Source organism: Pterocles gutturalis, unplaced genomic scaffold (genome assembly GCF_000699245.1).
Source record: "Pterocles gutturalis isolate BGI_N339 unplaced genomic scaffold, ASM69924v1 scaffold15812, whole genome shotgun sequence".
NCBI lineage: Eukaryota > Metazoa > Chordata > Aves > Pterocliformes > Pteroclidae > Pterocles > Pterocles gutturalis.
The window spans coordinates 106604-124157 of record NW_010108229.1 but is presented as its reverse complement, the minus strand read 5'-3'; the positions used below and the strand labels follow the sequence as shown (position 1 = coordinate 124157).

The 17554-nt window shown below is 39.7% G+C and overlaps 1 protein-coding gene across 2 annotated transcripts in view; it reads left to right on the top strand.

The window, feature by feature from the left end:
- The window catches only part of RERG (RAS-like, estrogen-regulated, growth inhibitor), a 103503-nt gene extending 86432 nt beyond the window's left edge, over positions 1-17071 (top strand). Inside the window, exons 2-5 of one of the 2 annotated variants that reach the window (XM_010072555.1) lie at positions 2907-2963; positions 15643-15716; positions 16452-16883; positions 16920-17071. In XM_010072555.1, coding sequence (XP_010070857.1) covers positions 2907-2963; positions 15643-15716; positions 16452-16859 — 539 coding nt within the window. In that variant the 3' untranslated portion in view covers positions 16860-16883; positions 16920-17071. Of the gene's footprint in view, positions 1-2906; positions 2964-15642; positions 15717-16451; positions 16884-16919 lie in introns of those variants that run through there. The other variant, XM_010072556.1, reaches the window with a different exon arrangement.
- The last annotated feature ends 483 nt before the right edge of the window (positions 17072-17554 follow it).

Genomic DNA, 17554 nt, shown 5'->3' with positions numbered 1-17554 from the left:
GACCATGCTTAAATATGAAAATAGCTGGACAGGTTCCCTCACTCTCTTGTGCCTTTTCTCTCATCGTTAGCTACTCCTTGTCCCAGCACAGGCTCAGCGTAAGGCACTGCAACACAGGTAGCACATCACTGCTTCTCCTTCAGAGTACAGCTATGAAGCAAGAAAACATTTTTATAATCTGTTCTTGAAAAAGAAGATTGTAAGAAATCTTCTGAAGGCATGTCAGGAGAACTTTTAGCCTACATCAATTCCCCAGTCAAAAATGGAAAAAAAAAAAACCCAAACACGCTACGTATTTTGCTAGCAATTAGAGAACCTATTACTAGCAATTAGAGAAGAGTCATAACCAAACTTCTAAAACATGAAGATGTTTAAACAATTCCAGCTGAGGTAAAATGTGGGAAATTTCCTTTGGCTTTATAAATCTTAGAGTATTAGTCTAGATTTGTCACATAAACAAACCATGTAATAGATTTTCTAGAGATAGGTGACACAACACAGAATCATAGAATGGTTTGGGTTAGAAGTGACCATTAAAGGTCATCAAATAATCTCAAACTTAATGACTTGTATCCTAGAAATGTCTTCCACTAACTGTAGAGGGGGACTAGATATTTAGCTAAAACTTCTGCATATGGCTAAAATTAGGTTAAATTAATCCTATTGACTGGAATGAAAATGATAAATTGGAGTATGGAAAGCTGGACATAAGCCAGCAATGTGTGCTTGCAGCCCAGAAAGCCAACCATATCCTGTGCTGTATCAAAAGAAGTATGACCAGTGGGTCAAGGGAGTTGATTCTCCCCCTCTGCTCCACTCTCATGAGACCCCACCTGGCATACTGCATCCAGCTCTGGAGTCCTCTGGACTTTCCACAGGAAAGACATGGACCAGTTGGAGTGAGTCCAGAGGAGGGCCACAGAAATGATGAGAGGGATGGAACACCTCTCCTACAAGGAAAAGCTGAGAGATGGGGTAGTTCAGCCTGGAGAAGGGAAGGCTCCAGGAAGACCTTATTGCAGCCTTTCAATACTTAAAATAGGCTTACAAGAAAGATGGGGAAAGACTTTTTAGTAGAGACTGTTGTGACAGGACAAGGGGTAATGGTTTTAAACTAAAAGAGGATAGATGCAGACTAGATATGAGGAAGACATTTTTTATTATTAAGGTGGTGAAACACAAGAACAGGTTTTTCAGAAAGGTGGAAGATGCCCCATCCCAGGTCAGGCTGGACAGAGCTCTAAGCAACCTCATTGAATTGAAGATGTCCCTGTTCATTGCAGGGGCGTTGGACTAGATAACCTTTAATGGTCTCTTCCAACACAAACTATTCAATGATTCTGTGAAAAAAAGTCCTGTTGCAGACATCATCATGGATGGAAAATGAGCTACACTGAGATTTTTTTGTAGCATAATGACATCCACATTAGGACTATGACTTGAAAAGTTACTTTGGCTAAGAATTGCCACATTCACTCTGAGGGCCAAGGAGAGCATTTCTGCAAAGACTGGGAAAAAAAAAAAAAAAAAGTAGGATTTCCTAAAGAAAATAAAAACTTAACACCAATTTCAAATTGCTTCTTGTACAGTGATCTCACTTCCTTAGGACCAGCTTCTTATTACCCCTCCAAGTGTCAGGCATAGTTAAATCTTCCTGAAAACTAATGTTCTGGTTGTATTTAAAAAAATAGGTTCCAATTAAGCAAAGCTTAATTAATTATATTTATTCTGCAGTGTTGCCTTGTGCTACTCTTGGGCACAGAAATCTGGGGTGTGCGGCATTCTCATGGCTTCAGTTTTGGAAAGGATCAGGACAGGGTTTACTGTCACCTTTTACTGAACAACAGAACAATCCTGTAGGGCTTATGACAAGGAAAGCTTTTTGCTGTTGCTGAAATCATTGCAGTCATAGCTAGTGCAGTGATATCTCTAGCTCCATTTTGTAAATGCAAACAGGTTTTGAATATTTGGCAGTGGTGAATACTCATTTACACCACTAGAAGGTCAAGGCACTGCTTAGGTTTAAACTAGAACATAATCAATATCCTGACAAAGCCTTTACAGGTTGCTTTTAAGGAGTGTGGAGAGATAGAAAAAATTAAATATAAGAACATAAGGAACAAGATCTTAGCCCACAGACTGAAACTGGGAACTAGTTATCCAGTGCTCTGAGATCTGAAGCTTTATTTCTGTTTCTGCAAATTCATTAATAGCATTTGCTTTCCATTGTTTAAAATATTATAGCTGATTTCTTCAAGTGATAAAGAGGCAAAACATGGAAGATAAATTGTTGCAAGGAAGGCACACCAAAATATGAAAGGAAGCTATTTAGTCAATGATACGTTTAACTTCCGCAGTTTAAAATCTGAAGGGAAAGTTTTCAAGAATTAAATTATTTCGAGCACCTCTAGTTTTGAAGCTTCCAAGCATCCTGGTTAAAAAACTGCCAACCCGTCTCCCACTTGTTATGAGAAACCTAAAGCATCCAAAATAGTGGGCTTTTTTTTTCCGAAGATCGTCTGCTCATAGAACTGTAAATGGGGTTGTTTTTGCTTTTTAAATGGTAGAAGCTATCGTGACAAAAAAAAAAAAAAAGTGGGAAAAAAAGAGATTACCACTGAAAATCTCTTGATATTCTTTGTCTTGCATTGTTGCATGGGTAAATTATTAATTCTGTAAAGAGTTTTTGGTTTTGTTTTCATTTTGTTTCCCCCCTCCAGAAATGTAAAGTGGGTCCCAAATAGTGAAAAGGTCTTGACTGCCCCAATAAGAAAAGCTGAATTCTGCTCACAGTTCAGTGGAGCTGCTACATGCCCTTTCACACAGAAAAGTTTGCTGAGAAAGCTTTAAAAACCAGATGAGTTGATGGCTTGTGCTTCTCACCTGGAATATTTTTGTTCCTACAGCTCTCGTTGTACGCTTCCTGACCAAACGGTTTATCTGGGAGTATGATCCAACACTAGGTAGGTTGCATTTTATTCTATACATGTGGTGTGCTGTATATAATAGCACAGCTGAAGTAATGTAAAGTCATAGACTTAAAATTCCAAGCCACATTCAACCTTTAAATTTGCTGTAAAAGGCTTCTCTATGATAATTTGAAGCTAGAACAAATTATTACCTAACATGACAGAATAGATGCACTCAAACGAAAGCAGAATTAATACATGAGGCACATTTCTGCCCACACAGAAGTCACTGGGAATTTTGCCATTGAAAGCAATTGTGTTCGAATTTCACTCTGAAAATTATTTAGAGTGAGATCAGTTTTCTGCTTTTGGATAACCCAAACATCAGCTGCTAGAGAATAAGATGGTTGGGATATAGATCTCAAAAATTCAAGGGGGAAAAAAAGATTGTAGGTACTTACAGTCAGTCTCCTATCCTTAGGTAAGGTTTTTGTCCTCACTTTAAAACGTACATTGTGTCTTTCTTTTTGGGTGACCGGATAGGGACACCAGTCATCAAAAGAACATCCACCGGTCCCCTCCACTGCTACCACTTAACTCTGTTGGGTCTGTCACTTTTGAGAAGTTGGCGCAGATATCTCAAAAAAACGTGTCAAACACGTGCTCTGAATTACAGACCTTGCTTGAAACTTTGGGCCAAGGTCCGATTTCTTAGTATTTCCTAAGTTAGCTTATATTTGAATGCTCTGCGCCAGGGAAAATCCAGGCCAAGAAGTTTGAGACAAGGCATTCACGTCTTAGAAGACACCTTCAATACCTCAAATTTAAGTGATTTGCACATGAACTAAGGGGCTGGGAAACTTCCTTTTCTCCTACAGTCTGTTGCCATCTCCTTCCTAACCTTTTTGCAGAGGCTCAGATATCTATCATGCAGTTAAATGCCTATTTCTTTGTTAGTGTTATTTCCCTAAGATGTCACACTGAAGAAATAGAGAATGCCATAAACTTGCACAGCAGAAACAAAGATGAAAGTATAATACACTTTATTGCAAAATCCAGGCAGCCCTTTCAACAAAGCAAAGTATCTATCCAGTGTCATATTTTAGTCTGGTAAGATGAAGAAATGACAGATAGCAGAAATCTCATCTTGGGAAAATAAGTCTCAGAACAACCTGAACTCAAATGCATTCTTTTATCTGCTAATATCAATATATTCATCACTGAATATGTCACCTGCCTTGTACTGTACAGTAAGATGTTCAATATAATGTTTTATTAGCATTAGTACTTCACATCTCTATCACTAATATATCATTTTAAGAACTTGACACTGGAAGAAGTATATAATGTATTTTGTATCAGTATAGTCCGAGTTCATCAATGTCTTACAGGGACATGGCATGCAAAAGTATCCTTGTTGCCTTGTTTAAGCACACCAACTTATTAGCAAGCTGCAAGATTTTTTTTTTGCCCTATTATGAAGGCCCTATGTCCTTTTTGATGTACAAGACTTGACATTTGTTTCTGTTTTACAAATGAATACAACTGCAAATTAACCATGCCCCTCAGGAATCTAATTGTCTTCTGTTTGCAACATGGAAAGCTTTCATGCAGACAACAGTCCTATTTCAATAAAACAAAAATTTAATCTCCTCTGATTTACTGAGTTCTACATTCTCATTCAGTTTAGAGGATAACAGCTTAAATCATGTATTACAGTTATTGTGAAGCTGAGTGCTTTAAGTTGCTCAGAGGAAAAGGTTTGAGAAATGCAAAAACTAATAAACTATTGTCAAGAAGTTGTTTTGTAATCACAATAATCTCTGGTGGTAGCTGCCCACCAGAGATTGGTTTTTAAAGTACTGTTTTTTCAAACTATGGATCACAACAGGATTCAAAGGAGGTGCTGAAGTGTTAGGAAAAAAAATAATCCTGAAATTCTAACTATTCAGGCCTTCAGAGAGCAATCAGAAAGGCACTGTACCTTCAAAAGCTTTGAGAAATGTTCTTTAAAGAACCCATTTCTGCCTTTACCATAGTCATCCTGCAGTGATTCAGTGGCCTGTAAGATCACTGAGCTGAATTTACTGAGAAGTTTTAGCTGAATAGACTGGCAGTTGGGTGGGAAGAGGGTTATGTATGTATTCCAATATAAAAAGTTTAAGTTGTGTCAGTGAGACCCGTTTGCCTTACGGGGAGAATAAGTAGCTTTGTCAAGTAATTTTGAAAGGGCAGGAGTAAAACAGATGCAAGCTACCTAGCTACTAAGCAACTGGAGGTTTTGCCAAAAATCACTGGGGCTGTGACAAAAATGTCATATTTATAGTTTCTTTTTTATGTCAAGTTTTCAACCAGCCATTAGCCCTCTGATGCATGTAGTCCCCAGATAATTCCTATTTTCAGGAAAGCTTTCACCAAGAGGTACAAGGCCTGATGGAAATTCAACATTATCCTAAACTAAGCATCAGGGTAAAATACCTTGACCTCTTTTAATTCAAGGGTGGCACATTTTAACTGGAAAGGAAAAACCACACCTTATAAATATTCTTTACTACTCCAACCTGCCAGAATAAGAAGAACCACCGTATTTTTAGCAGCATCTGGATATACTGCTGTATGTCCAGGAGCCAAATTACAAACCACAAAATAACATTTTATGGAGGGAGGAGCATCACTGAATCTTGCAAGCTCTGGCACATGAAGCTGCTGCTGAAGTCAGGGCTTTACAGCTCTGCCACTTTTGTGCATGATGTTGGATCAGTGCAAGCACCGGGAGGACAGCTGCATCTTCACAAAAGTACATATCACTGTGCTTTGTATTTTACTATTCTCAGCCAAGCGATAACAACTACAACAAAGATAATTTTCTGTGGAGTGTTAACTGTCAGCCTTGACGTCTCCAGTATTTCTGCTTTACTGAGGAGTCACTGTCACCACCTTGGCATTTGTGTTTGGTTTTGTTTTTTTTTTTGTTTTTTTTTTTTTTTTTTCAAAGCACCTAATCCCTCAGGCTAAGTGGTAACCTTGAATTATCAAGGCAAATAAGTTTCCACTTTCAATCCTTATTTATAATAAGAAGTCACACAACTATCCCACACGTGCAACATAATTAGAAGGTCCAATGAAAGAGCTCTATGTAGAAATAGGCTGGAACTGCATATTTTAAAAAAACACATACAGTTGTTTTCTAAAATATTAAATATTAATTCACCATTAAACTTAGTCTTCTTTAGCTCATTAAATATGTACTGAGAAGGGAGATTGGGTTACCACATGGATTTCACCAAAATTCATTAATGTTTGTATGTTTTTAAATAGAACACAACTCACAAATTAATAAGCAAATTCAGTGTGTGTTGTTAGAAGTCCAAAAAACATTTGGCCTGGTTAGGGCACCACTTAAGCCACAGCCTAAAAGCGCTTTGCAAACATAAGCAACACATTCATGGCGGATTTCATACGGAACTGGAAATTTGTGCTGTATTTCAGCTTGGCCCTTTTAAGAGACTCAAGAAGCATGAAAACAAGCATTCCTCTGTACCATTTCAGCAGTGCTTGCCAGGAGGCAGGTGGCAGCAGGCTGACCATCTGCCTGCCACCGAGATGGCTTGGCTGGCTGAGAGTTTGCAGCCTGCAAGCAGCCACATGGCAGACTGGCCTGTCCACGAAGGCAAAGAGACAGAAAGCATAGGAATCTAATTTGAACAGGACAGAGAAAAGACTTCATTACTTTGAAGAAGCAGAGGTAACTACAAAGAAACATGAGCCTTAAGAAGAATTATAATTTTGCAAGGACTACTAGATTAATAGTGACATTTTTAAAGAGTGTTTCTTCCAACTAGGTCAGAATTTCTTTAAGTCACTCAGGTTTTTGTTCACTCTTTTGCTACTGGGAGGAGAGAAAAAAACCTGAGTTGGCGTTTTCTATAAAGTCCTATCTAATGCAACATACAGACACAATCAAACATGGATAAAATGTGTGGGTATCAGTAAAGCAGCAAAGATAGGAGATAAAGTACTACAAATTGCTGTCCCACTAGCTTGATTATGAAAGGCTCATGATAGCACTGTTCTTATCCAGCACAAAACAACCAAAAGACTGCAGAAAGGTACACTAGGCAAACAAGTGCTTGAGGAAGGGAGACATACCTCTGTTAGTGCCCTGAATTATCTCACAGCAGAGAACTTCGTCTCCTATAGACCAGCTCAAGACTTACAAATTTCACTGCTGTGGCAACAACAACAGAAATCACTTTGCAAAGATACTGTTTACATTGGCAAGAAGGCTTTTCCCATTTGAAAGCTTCTTGCAAGGAAGATTATTTTTACATTAGAAGGGTAGCTTTTGCCTATATAACCACATCTGTAGCTGGGCGTTCTGTTAGAAAACTGTACCATTCAGGGACCACAAGGGAGGTTTGCAGATACCATACATAATGTAATTAACATTACAACACTAGCAGATATTGCTAGCCGGAGTTTCTTTTCTGCACCTGGTAAGTACAGATCTGGACAAACAGCATTAACAGAACAGAGTGGGAATATATCCAAACTAGCTTCCATCAAAATGGTTGATAACCAGAAACAGCTTATCAGCAGGAGCCAGTACCTCACTAGGAACAGTTTACTCTATAAAGAGAGAAGATGCAAGAACTATCTTTCCGGGCTAGTTTTGTGCCAATTCAGCCATAAAAAAGGAGCTCAGGTCCTCAGGTCCAAATACAGTTCTCAAGGACTGTCTTTGCTCTCTGGTTCATTGTCTGGACCACTGCAATACCATCTGAATACAAACTCTTCATCCCCAGGATTGCTTTTCCTGCTGCAGATCACAAGTTGAAGAAACGCGTGTCTTTGTATACTGCAGATTTCTAGTTTTCTTGACTTGTGGCTCACTCAGCAAGTTTGTCTTAACACTTGTGAAAGTTTACTGCCTGCCTCTACCATAAAAATAGTAACTCCCAGCAGCACAGCTGAGAGACAAAGTGCCCAGACAGCAAACAAGAATTAACAGAGGGGCCCACAGTAAAATGTTAATAAATCATTAACTGATGGTCCCTTCAGCCTTAGGGTGTAAAGGTTGACAGACCAGCAGCCCCAGGAGGAAGGCAGACGGAGGAAGCCCACCTTCCCAGCCCTTTCTTCCTCTGGCTGCACAACAGGATACTGCAGTCTACACAGTGCTATAAACCAGATCATCGACACCTTCACAATTAAAACTAACCATTTTCCATAGTGAGCAAGAGGAGAGAGTTTTGCCATCATCTTGAAGAACTTTTCCTTCTGCATATTTCATCTGAACACCCATGCTGACAACTACAGTTTATCCAAGCACAAGCTATAAATAACATATGTGGTCCAGTATGGGCTTTCAGCCAAAGCGAAGTGTAATGGTAACCAAGCATTTGGGACTAGGAGGAATGGCTGCCAACCTCTGTTTCTGGGAGTACCATGACAAATGTGTATATGCTTAATACTTTGCTGGAAAACAGCCTTATTTTCATGCCAGACTCTAGCCATTAGTATCCTCAACTTTTATTAACAAAATTACTCATTCCTTCTGCCTCAGTGCTTAACAGATTCAGTCCTCAGTAGTCCAGATTGTGCCTTACTAGATTTCTTCCTGGGCTCCTATTTTTCCCCACTTTGAAACAGTAGAAACATTACTTAACTTGATATACATTTAATATGTTATATCATTTTTACTATACTCTTCAACAGTAGGAATTTATATGGAATATATTATGGCAATGAGCCGTGAAGGTATTCCTGGTTTCTCTGAGGTATTTGTAAGGAAATGAACTGGTATGGCCTAGAGCACCTTAAACCCCAACACCAGCTTCTAAAATGCTCAAAGACTTGAAATGATGAAATTGTAATTGAGAGCAGTAGAGTAAGATGCTTAAAATGACATAGGAAGCAGTTATTTGAAAATGTGGTTTGTTTCCTTTCATATGAGAATCTCAAGATGAAGATATTCCTGATGCCAGTAGTAAAAATATTGCCTTTTTACAGTAGCTCGACAGACAGCAAAAATAAGCAATGGCAGTGGCTGTTCTTGCTGTAGCTACAGCTGCAAAATATTTTGCCCCTACTTTTCTTACTCATCATATTCTGAAATGTTCTCCAGATGAGCAGAAGCTTCTAATGCTTGCTTTTGCACCTTCAGGAGAGCAGGCTTTTGTTTTGCTTGTTTTAGGTATGAGAAAAGTCTCACTGGTTAGTTTTCATTTATATTGGCAGAATTAAGGTGAAACTCATAGCTTCGCTACCAAAGATTTCTTGCAACAATCAAACAAAAAATTTATCAAAATATGGTTTATTTAGATTTAAACTTGACACAGGCATTATTCTCACCAGGAACTAATGCCTCTGCTTAATGTTGGTGGGAAAATTAAAAAAATTAAAAATAAAAAGAATAGTTAAAGCCTTGAAGCTTACTCCCTACTAGTTAACACTGCTCTGGCTTTGTTGGGGTTTTTTTAGCAGTTGTTTTAGCATGCCTTAACAAATTCAGTTCCCAGGTATCTGTACACATTTTCTCTGCCTATGTCAGTAAATGCTGGATGAGGGCAGAACCTATAGGAAAGGAAACATAGCATCACTCACCTTCTCCTCCAAAAAAAACCCAGTCTTTGCACCCAGGATAAAAATCATGCAGCAGAAGCCAGCAAATAGACATACTTCCTGTTATTTTTAGAGGTGTTTTCAAGAAAACTATTGTAGGATTTCTATTTGGAGGCCAAAATGTTATTTATTTAAAATATCAATGCATCAAGAAAAAATGCTTTTCTCTTGACTAGTTTTATATCTACCACATGTTCTACCTAAAAAGCAAATTTTGGGGATGCAACAGATCCTTTCATACCAAGATGAGAACTTCATAGTCTAGTGGGGTTGTGCATGCACTAGCCCTCTAGTTTCCTTCCCACTTCATTAAAAATAGGAAAACGTGATAAAAACCAAACTGCTCACTAAGCAGCTGACCTAATTAAGCCTCATTTCTTCTGAATTTGTTCTCCATATTTCATACTGCAGTAGCTGTTCCCTTTGCATGTGTCTCTGTTTTCCACATAGCATTCTGTGTCCCCCATGAGTCCCCATAGCACCTGAAGCTTCTTCTGAGGTCACCTACGGACAGTCTTTGCCTGTCTGCATGGACCAGGGACAGCCCCACAGCCTGGCTTGTGCAGAGGCACATACCTGCTGACTGCCCCAAGCACGCCCTGGCTCTTCTGCCCTGTGCCTCCTTAGGGGCATCAATAGGGTCTCTATCTTCCACCCAGCCTGGACTTAGGACAGAAATATCTGAGAGCTTCACCTTGGACTACAAATGGGAATTAAAAACAGCTCAGCAAGCTAAGACACACTCACTACCTGCATTGCCTCTCACATGACTTTTGTTATTCTCAGTTTTAATCTGACTAGTTTGGGAATACCTGCTGTACTGCAGTCTCAATTCTGATTACAGCAAATGCAGCCTTGTAGAAGGCAGCCCAAAGAGACAAAAATTAGGTTTGAAAATAAACTTCTTTGCACATCACCCTGTCGATTCCAAAAGCAGCATTCACAACAGCAGACTGCATGTGAAGCAGGCTAGAATCTCTAGGGTTGAATTAAGTATCACTGCAAACAAATAACCTTCATACATATTTTGGTTTAAATTTGTAGCTTGACATGAATGTTCATGTAGTATGATAGTCATACATATAAAGCACCTCACAGGTACTGTACAACTCCCGGAAGTTTTTCTTCTATATTTCAAGACTCTTGGGGTTACACATGCAGAAACACTTATGACATTGAAAAGTCCGATTATCAGAGGTGTCAGAATCAGAGTTTCCTTTCAGTAGCTTCCTTTTTACTACTTTTTCTTCTTTTACACATGATAATAATGATAGCAATAACAATGCATGGCATATCATTTGATGGTATTCTTGATAATTACCCAATTATGCTTATTTTTGTGTCTGTAATATCAGTTAATAAAGAGATGTGAGGATATACTGCATTAGCATTAGAGATGTGTTGTTAATACACAAAGGCAGTACTGTGGTTACTGCAAAACCACTGATAGTTGTAGAATAAAAACCCTCCTGTAAGGTAATGTATGGAGTAAGTAACAGCCAGGTGCAAAGAAGAAAAATACATTCATCTGAGTTTTGAGAAAGGCTGAGGTGGGGAAAGGAAGAATGCAGGAGACTTTCTGAGTCAGGAAGGTACATTCAAGTCACAAGGGCTTTCTAAAAGGTGATAAGTACCTGAAGCAGCAAGGAAATGCAGAGGGGGACAGATTTCACAAAGGCAGGCTGAAGGAAGGCTCTGGAGGACATATCCAAACAACACCAGGGTTAGTAATGGAGGTAATATTTTTTCCCCCCAATGGGCTGTCAAAGTCACTGTTCCCAAATGTGATAGAGGCAGGTGCCCTCCTGATGGATGTCAAAGAGTGCAGGAGTCTAAATGAGCAGGGAGGTTGTTTTGTTGGGGTTTTTTTTTTGTTGTTGTTGTTGTTGTGGGTTTGGGTTTTTTTAAAGGGGAACTTTTATTATGTAATCAGAAATAATTCTGGGAAATTTCAGTCTTTTAAACATACGTCTGCATTGCTGTCAAACAAGGCTTAAACCATAACTTAGAAGTTCATGTTTCTTAGCTGTAGCTTTTTGGTCTGGAAATTCATTTATAATTATTACACAAAAGCTCTTTCTCTAGGTCTTTTGCAGTTCTCAGATCCAACTGGCTGAAAGCCATAATGAGACCAAAGTTTCTTAAAGCATTTTTATTAACCTTTCCTGACCAAAGTGAACTACAATTCTGAATGGAAACAGATTTTGTGTCCCTCTGTGCTTTAAAAAAAAAAAAAAAAAAACAGAAGAGAACAGGCTGTTGCTTAAATTTAAGTGTAAAATGGTGTATGTCATTGCTCCATTTCAGCTGATTTACCTAGTCCTACTACAAGTGTTTTCCTAAAAGCCATAAACCCTTCCGATACAAATATTTCCTTCCAGGACTATGACATACCCCCCATATATATTACCTGTTCAAAATAAACAAGTACTGAAAACATCTTTTTGCATCACTACAGCTTTTTACATCACTGCAAATATGAAACAAGATCTAGCAATCACTTCTCAGATAATAGTTTTTCTCTAGAAAATATAATCTTCTGGATTCGGATATATTCAATAGATCAAGATAGTCCTGGACAAATAGGTTTGATAAATGACCAGCCAAGCCTTATAGGCCAAAACTCTAATAATGTGTCACAATAAGCATAGCTCAAGTATGTGATGTGGTCGAGCTGTGACTGAATGTCATCATATCCATGGATAGTCTCTGGATCATGGGCTTCAAAGTTTTCTTTATATAAGTTTAGTAGGTTTTTTTTCCTGCATTTTTAAAAATTGTATTGCTCAGAAGAATAGGGAGATTTGTAACACACTTATCAACATAGAGAGCCCCAGGGGATGTTCCCCCCACCCTCAAAAGTCATTATTTATGTAATTATTCGGCAGCTGTGGTAATTTAAAAATTTTATCCACTTACTATTAATTAATTATTGTGGCAATATATTATAGACTTAAACCGACATCTACCACTTTCCAACATGTTTCTCAGGCCTTTTGACAGCTCTAAATGTTTCTGGAATAAACCTAATTTTTTTCAAATGATAGGACTGTGAGAACCAAGAGTGCTTTGCACAGCAAGAGGACTGGAGGATTGCAGCTTTGTAACCAAGTGGGACCCTGAAGTCTGGCATCAGCTTTCAAAGCCACACAGTTAGCAGTACCTTTGATCTTGTTATTGGGAATATGAATAAGAGCATAGCACACTCCCAAACCAACAAGAATGGGCCAGATTTACTTACTTAAATTGAAGCAGAGCACACCACCAAATATGGCTATTTCCACAACACCAGCAGCATCAGGGACACCATGGCTCAGTCAGCAGCAGCTCCCTAACTCTGCTTTGAGGCTAGCAGTTTTGACACTGAGTCTATGAAGAGCAAAACACAGCTCTGAGGTTTCTTTTCTATCTATGAGTTTTTAGCTGTATAGGTATATAGATATGATATATAGGCATCACCTGGTGCAAATAACAAGCTGAAGCTCACTAAATTGCCTATAGCCATCTTGGGAAGCACTGGTGTGGTGTTAAACTTTGCTCTTTCTGCTTGACCGTGACAATGTGAGCATAAGACACTGACAGCCTGGATTCACCTGACCAATTTTAGACTTCTAAGTGCTTTTGAGGTGTGATTTATCCCACGAGAGAGATCAGACAAACTGTATCCTCCACCTATTTTACTTCTTCAACTCTAATAGGAGTCAAGGGTGCTTAGCTGAGACACAGACACCTGCGCTGTCGATAGTTTCAGTTAGGGATCCAGCAGGTATCTCAAGTAAACCAATTTCTCTCTAGCTTCATGTCTCAAAAAAAAAAAACAAACCAAAGTGCCACAGGGAAAATTATATTAATAAATCCCAAAGCCAGTCAATGCATTTGTGAAGTACCATGGGGTCGTTGTGAACAGACTGGAAATCACAACTTCAGGGTTCATAACTTGCAAGACGACCAGATTGTTCAGATGTTTCTGCTTCCTTGAAGAAGAAGCCATGTCTGTGATTACACCAAAAAATATTTTAAGTGTCCAGCTGTTTTACACTCTTCATTAATATTCACCGAACTACCACACATTCCAAAGCACAGGAACAGACACATATTTACTAAGATATATTTACACTAATCTGACCCAAATCAGTGCTGCTTGTTCAGGGTCAAATTCCATCCCAACACAAGCAGCCAAAGTGAGTTAAACTTGCAACATAAAGTGCTGTCAGAGTCATATTTTGAGAACTCAAGTATCATTTAAGAATCACACTGCTTTTCTGCAGCAAGCACAAGTCTAGTCCTTGAGATTTATTCTCCCATTTCACCGGGAAGAGCCGTATGGCCTACCACACTCTGCCTCCTCAGAAGGACCTTTCACAGATGTGCTGCAAACATGGTTGGATGAGCACTTTCTCAAGCTGTGAGGACCAATTTGCAACAGCTACTTGTCAAGCAGGGCCAGATGGTTGAAGGCATTTAAGCATTGCAAGGATTAAACAAGTAAGGAGCCAATATCACATTCCTCAGAGAGCCATCTTCTTCACAACACTCTCCCCCAAAGAAGCAAAGCAAAAGTTCCCAAATGACCTTGGATGTGGAGTGCTACACAGGGAACCCCAACCTAGCACCAGACATTTTAGCTACTGAAATAACTTGTTGGAAGTGTATCACTGCAGCTTCCACACCAAACTAGAGCTCCTACCTTTTCTGTATTCCATGTGGAAATTGCTGCAGCTAGGAGGGCGTACGGAAGGGTGAGGTGAGACATAGAACTGAGAGACTCAGATATATCTTACTCTGCTGTCTAGGTATGGCCTCAGGATCACAAAGGGGGAGCTCCAACTCCTTCAACAGCCTTGCAATACACAGAAGGAGTATTTACAACCTTTAAAAAACCTAGTCTTGATTGCCTGAAACCCTACAGCAAGATTACTTGCCATCTGCCTAATTAAATTGACCATTTGTCCCTGTTAGAGGCAGCTGTGCTATTTCAAAGCAATTAAGGTGGCACAGGAGGGAAGTGACATTGTTGGTTTGGGAAGAGAGTGTTTGCAGCACTGACATCATTGAGACATTCATCTCTATGAAGATGTGATATTTTAAAGCATGTAACAAAAAAGACATTCACCAAATATGAGCCCTTTCAGAAGTTCAAATTCAAAAATGTGTTTCCTTGAAGTTATCCTTTGTTCCTACTGAGATTTGCACCAAATAAAAGAATTGTGTCTCTGACTATGCAAAGCATTCATAGTCACTGGCCACAGTTTCACAGCATATGCATTTGCCTTTTGATATAGGACATCTGTGAGCTAGCAACAGTAATAAATCTGAATGTTAGCACAGATAATTTTCCAAGTTTTAGGTCAAATGCTATCAAATTTAACTTATCATCTCATTAAGATAAAGCAAACCCTTTTGTCATGAGCTTTCTGATTAGTTGCCTGGTTCCAGAACCTGGGACACAGTAATTTTTTTCCTGTAGCATAGTGTGAATGCTTAATGCCCACTGGTTATTATTATAAATCATATACAGGGAAGTCACTGCTTGAGCCCTTGCTAGAAGAGTGGAATGTGATGATTTCAGCATGTTTCAAAGAGACATTCCTAAAACAGCAAACTGTTCTGTAATTTTATCACAGTATAAGGCCTGAGCTTAGTGGTTAGGTTCCCTGATCTGCAGCCATACTAGTTTTGATCTTGTCAGACTTCAAGCTACACAGTGGCAGGCTTTTGAGCTGAAAACTTGGAGAGTGGCAGTATTTGTGTTTCATAGGTGGCAGCCTTCCCTATGAACAAGCATGAAAAATGGACTGCAGCTTTGCAGAGCTCTTTGCCACAGGAAACTGGCCTTTTTTGGGTGCAGAGTGCAACGGCCATGGACACAGCCCTTTGTAGGTATAAGACATGGGAAAGAAAGAGTTGTGCCATATGGGGAGGGGTAAAATAGTTGCCATTGTAGAAGGGAGAACTTGAGTGTGCTACAGAATGGCTGGAAGAGCTCGAACAAATAAAATTTGGTGAAGCTGTATGTCACATCTCAGGTCTTGTGCTGGCGTAGCTGTAAGGAAGATACAAAAAAAATTCCTTCTTTTAGTACATTTAATAAAATATGTTCTTATTTTAGAGTCTACATATCGTCACCAAGCTACCATTGATGATGAAGTGGTTTCCATGGAGATACTAGATACAGCTGGTCAGGTGCGTGGGTACATGTACTATTATCCAATACCTTGGCTCGGATAGACAGCAGGGAAGGGGAGTGCGGTGGTGGCAGGAGTGCGGTGGGTGACAGGTGTGCTCAGCTTCTGGGGACAGAGATTTGCTTCTGAGAAGAACCCCTCCCCCCCCTCCACCACCATCAGCTTGGTGCCAGACCCAGCATGCTGGATCCAGATCCTTCTGCAAAGGGACCCTACTTAGAGTTTTTGAACACTGGAAGGACAAACAAAGTCAGGGTTTACTCTGGGATTAAAATTATTTTGTTCTCATTCCTTGATTCAAGACCAACCCAGCAACACATTACTACTATACACAAAGTCAGTCTATTTCTGCAGTCAACTGATGATGCTCAACAGCCTCAGTCAATGATTACCACCAAAGTGAAGAGGAGTTTTGTCATAGCCAGGTCCCCCTTCCTTTCAAAGCATAGCAGATGCTCACACTGCACAGTCTTATGCAGTTTGTGTGCTGGGTATCGTTCAACAGAGACCCTCTTACAATTGCCTGCTACCAGCCTGTCCACAGGCAGCTCATGGCACCTTGGTAGAGTAGATCTCCTTATGCCACACGATAAAAAAGGTGATGTGCATAAAGTACAAAGTCAAGTAGATGTACATGGCTTTGCAGGCTTTGGAGGACCAACGTCTATCTGAAGGCCTGGTGTCTTTTTCATAAATCAAACTCCTGAGGCTTGTGTCTGTCTTTTCAAAACAGGAGGACGCTATTCAGAAAGAAGGACATGTGCGATGGGGTGAAGGCTTCGTCCTGGTTTATGACATCACGGACAGGGGCAGCTTTGAGGAAGTGCTGCCACTTAAGAACTTGTTGGATGAAGTTAAAAAACCCAAAAATGTCACCCTGATCCTGGTGGGGAACAAAGCAGACTTGGATCACTCCAGGCAGGTCAGCACAGAGGAAGGTGAAAAGCTGGCCACAGAACTAGCATGTGCTTTTTATGAGTGTTCTGCTTGCACAGGAGAGGGCAACATTATGGAGGCCTTCTATGAGCTCTGTCGTGAGGTACGGCGTCGAAAGATGGTCCAGGGCAAGACTCGGAGACGAAGCTCCACCACCCACGTCAAACAGGCAATTAATAAGATGCTTACCAAAATCAGCAGCTAAAAAGAGCTGTGCTAAGCCACAGAAGCATTTTAGAGCATAGTAGCTTGGAGTAGAGACAAGGCAGAAAAAGCACATTTAATTAAAAATGGTCAAAGCTTTGCAATTAAAAAAAAATAAAAAAGACAAACCACACCACTTTTTGAGTAACACGGGGTCAGACTTTTTTCCTGCTTTGAAATGTATTTAGCCACACTGCTTCTGGCAAATGTGGGAAAAAAAAAAAAAAAAAAAAGAAAAAAAGCAAACTCCAAAGGACTAGATGATTGCGGGGATTGGCACTGACAGAGTGTATTCTGCTTCTACAAGGCTGGCTCCAATCCCTTGCAAGTCAATAGTGCCTAAACATCGTTTCCAGCCAGCCAGCTGCTCAGTAGCCATTGGAGAGTATGATTCAACCCTCAGTCCATCAACAACCATCACAATCAGTTTTCTCAAGGACTGTATACACATAGAGGCTGCTGTGTTGTACCAGAAAAAGTTCATCTGACACCTTTCACCAGCTCTAAATTGGTGCATTGTGTGCTTTTACTCCAAACTGTCTTTCCTTGGTGTTATTTTTGTCAAATGTATGAGTGCTGATTTTCTTAGCAAGGTATGCAAAAAAATAGGAAAGGCCTATTTCATGGAGTGTTTAGCCAGCAAGACACACATTTCAACAGAGCTGAAGTTCAGCTGCTTTTCTAGATCCTCTGAAA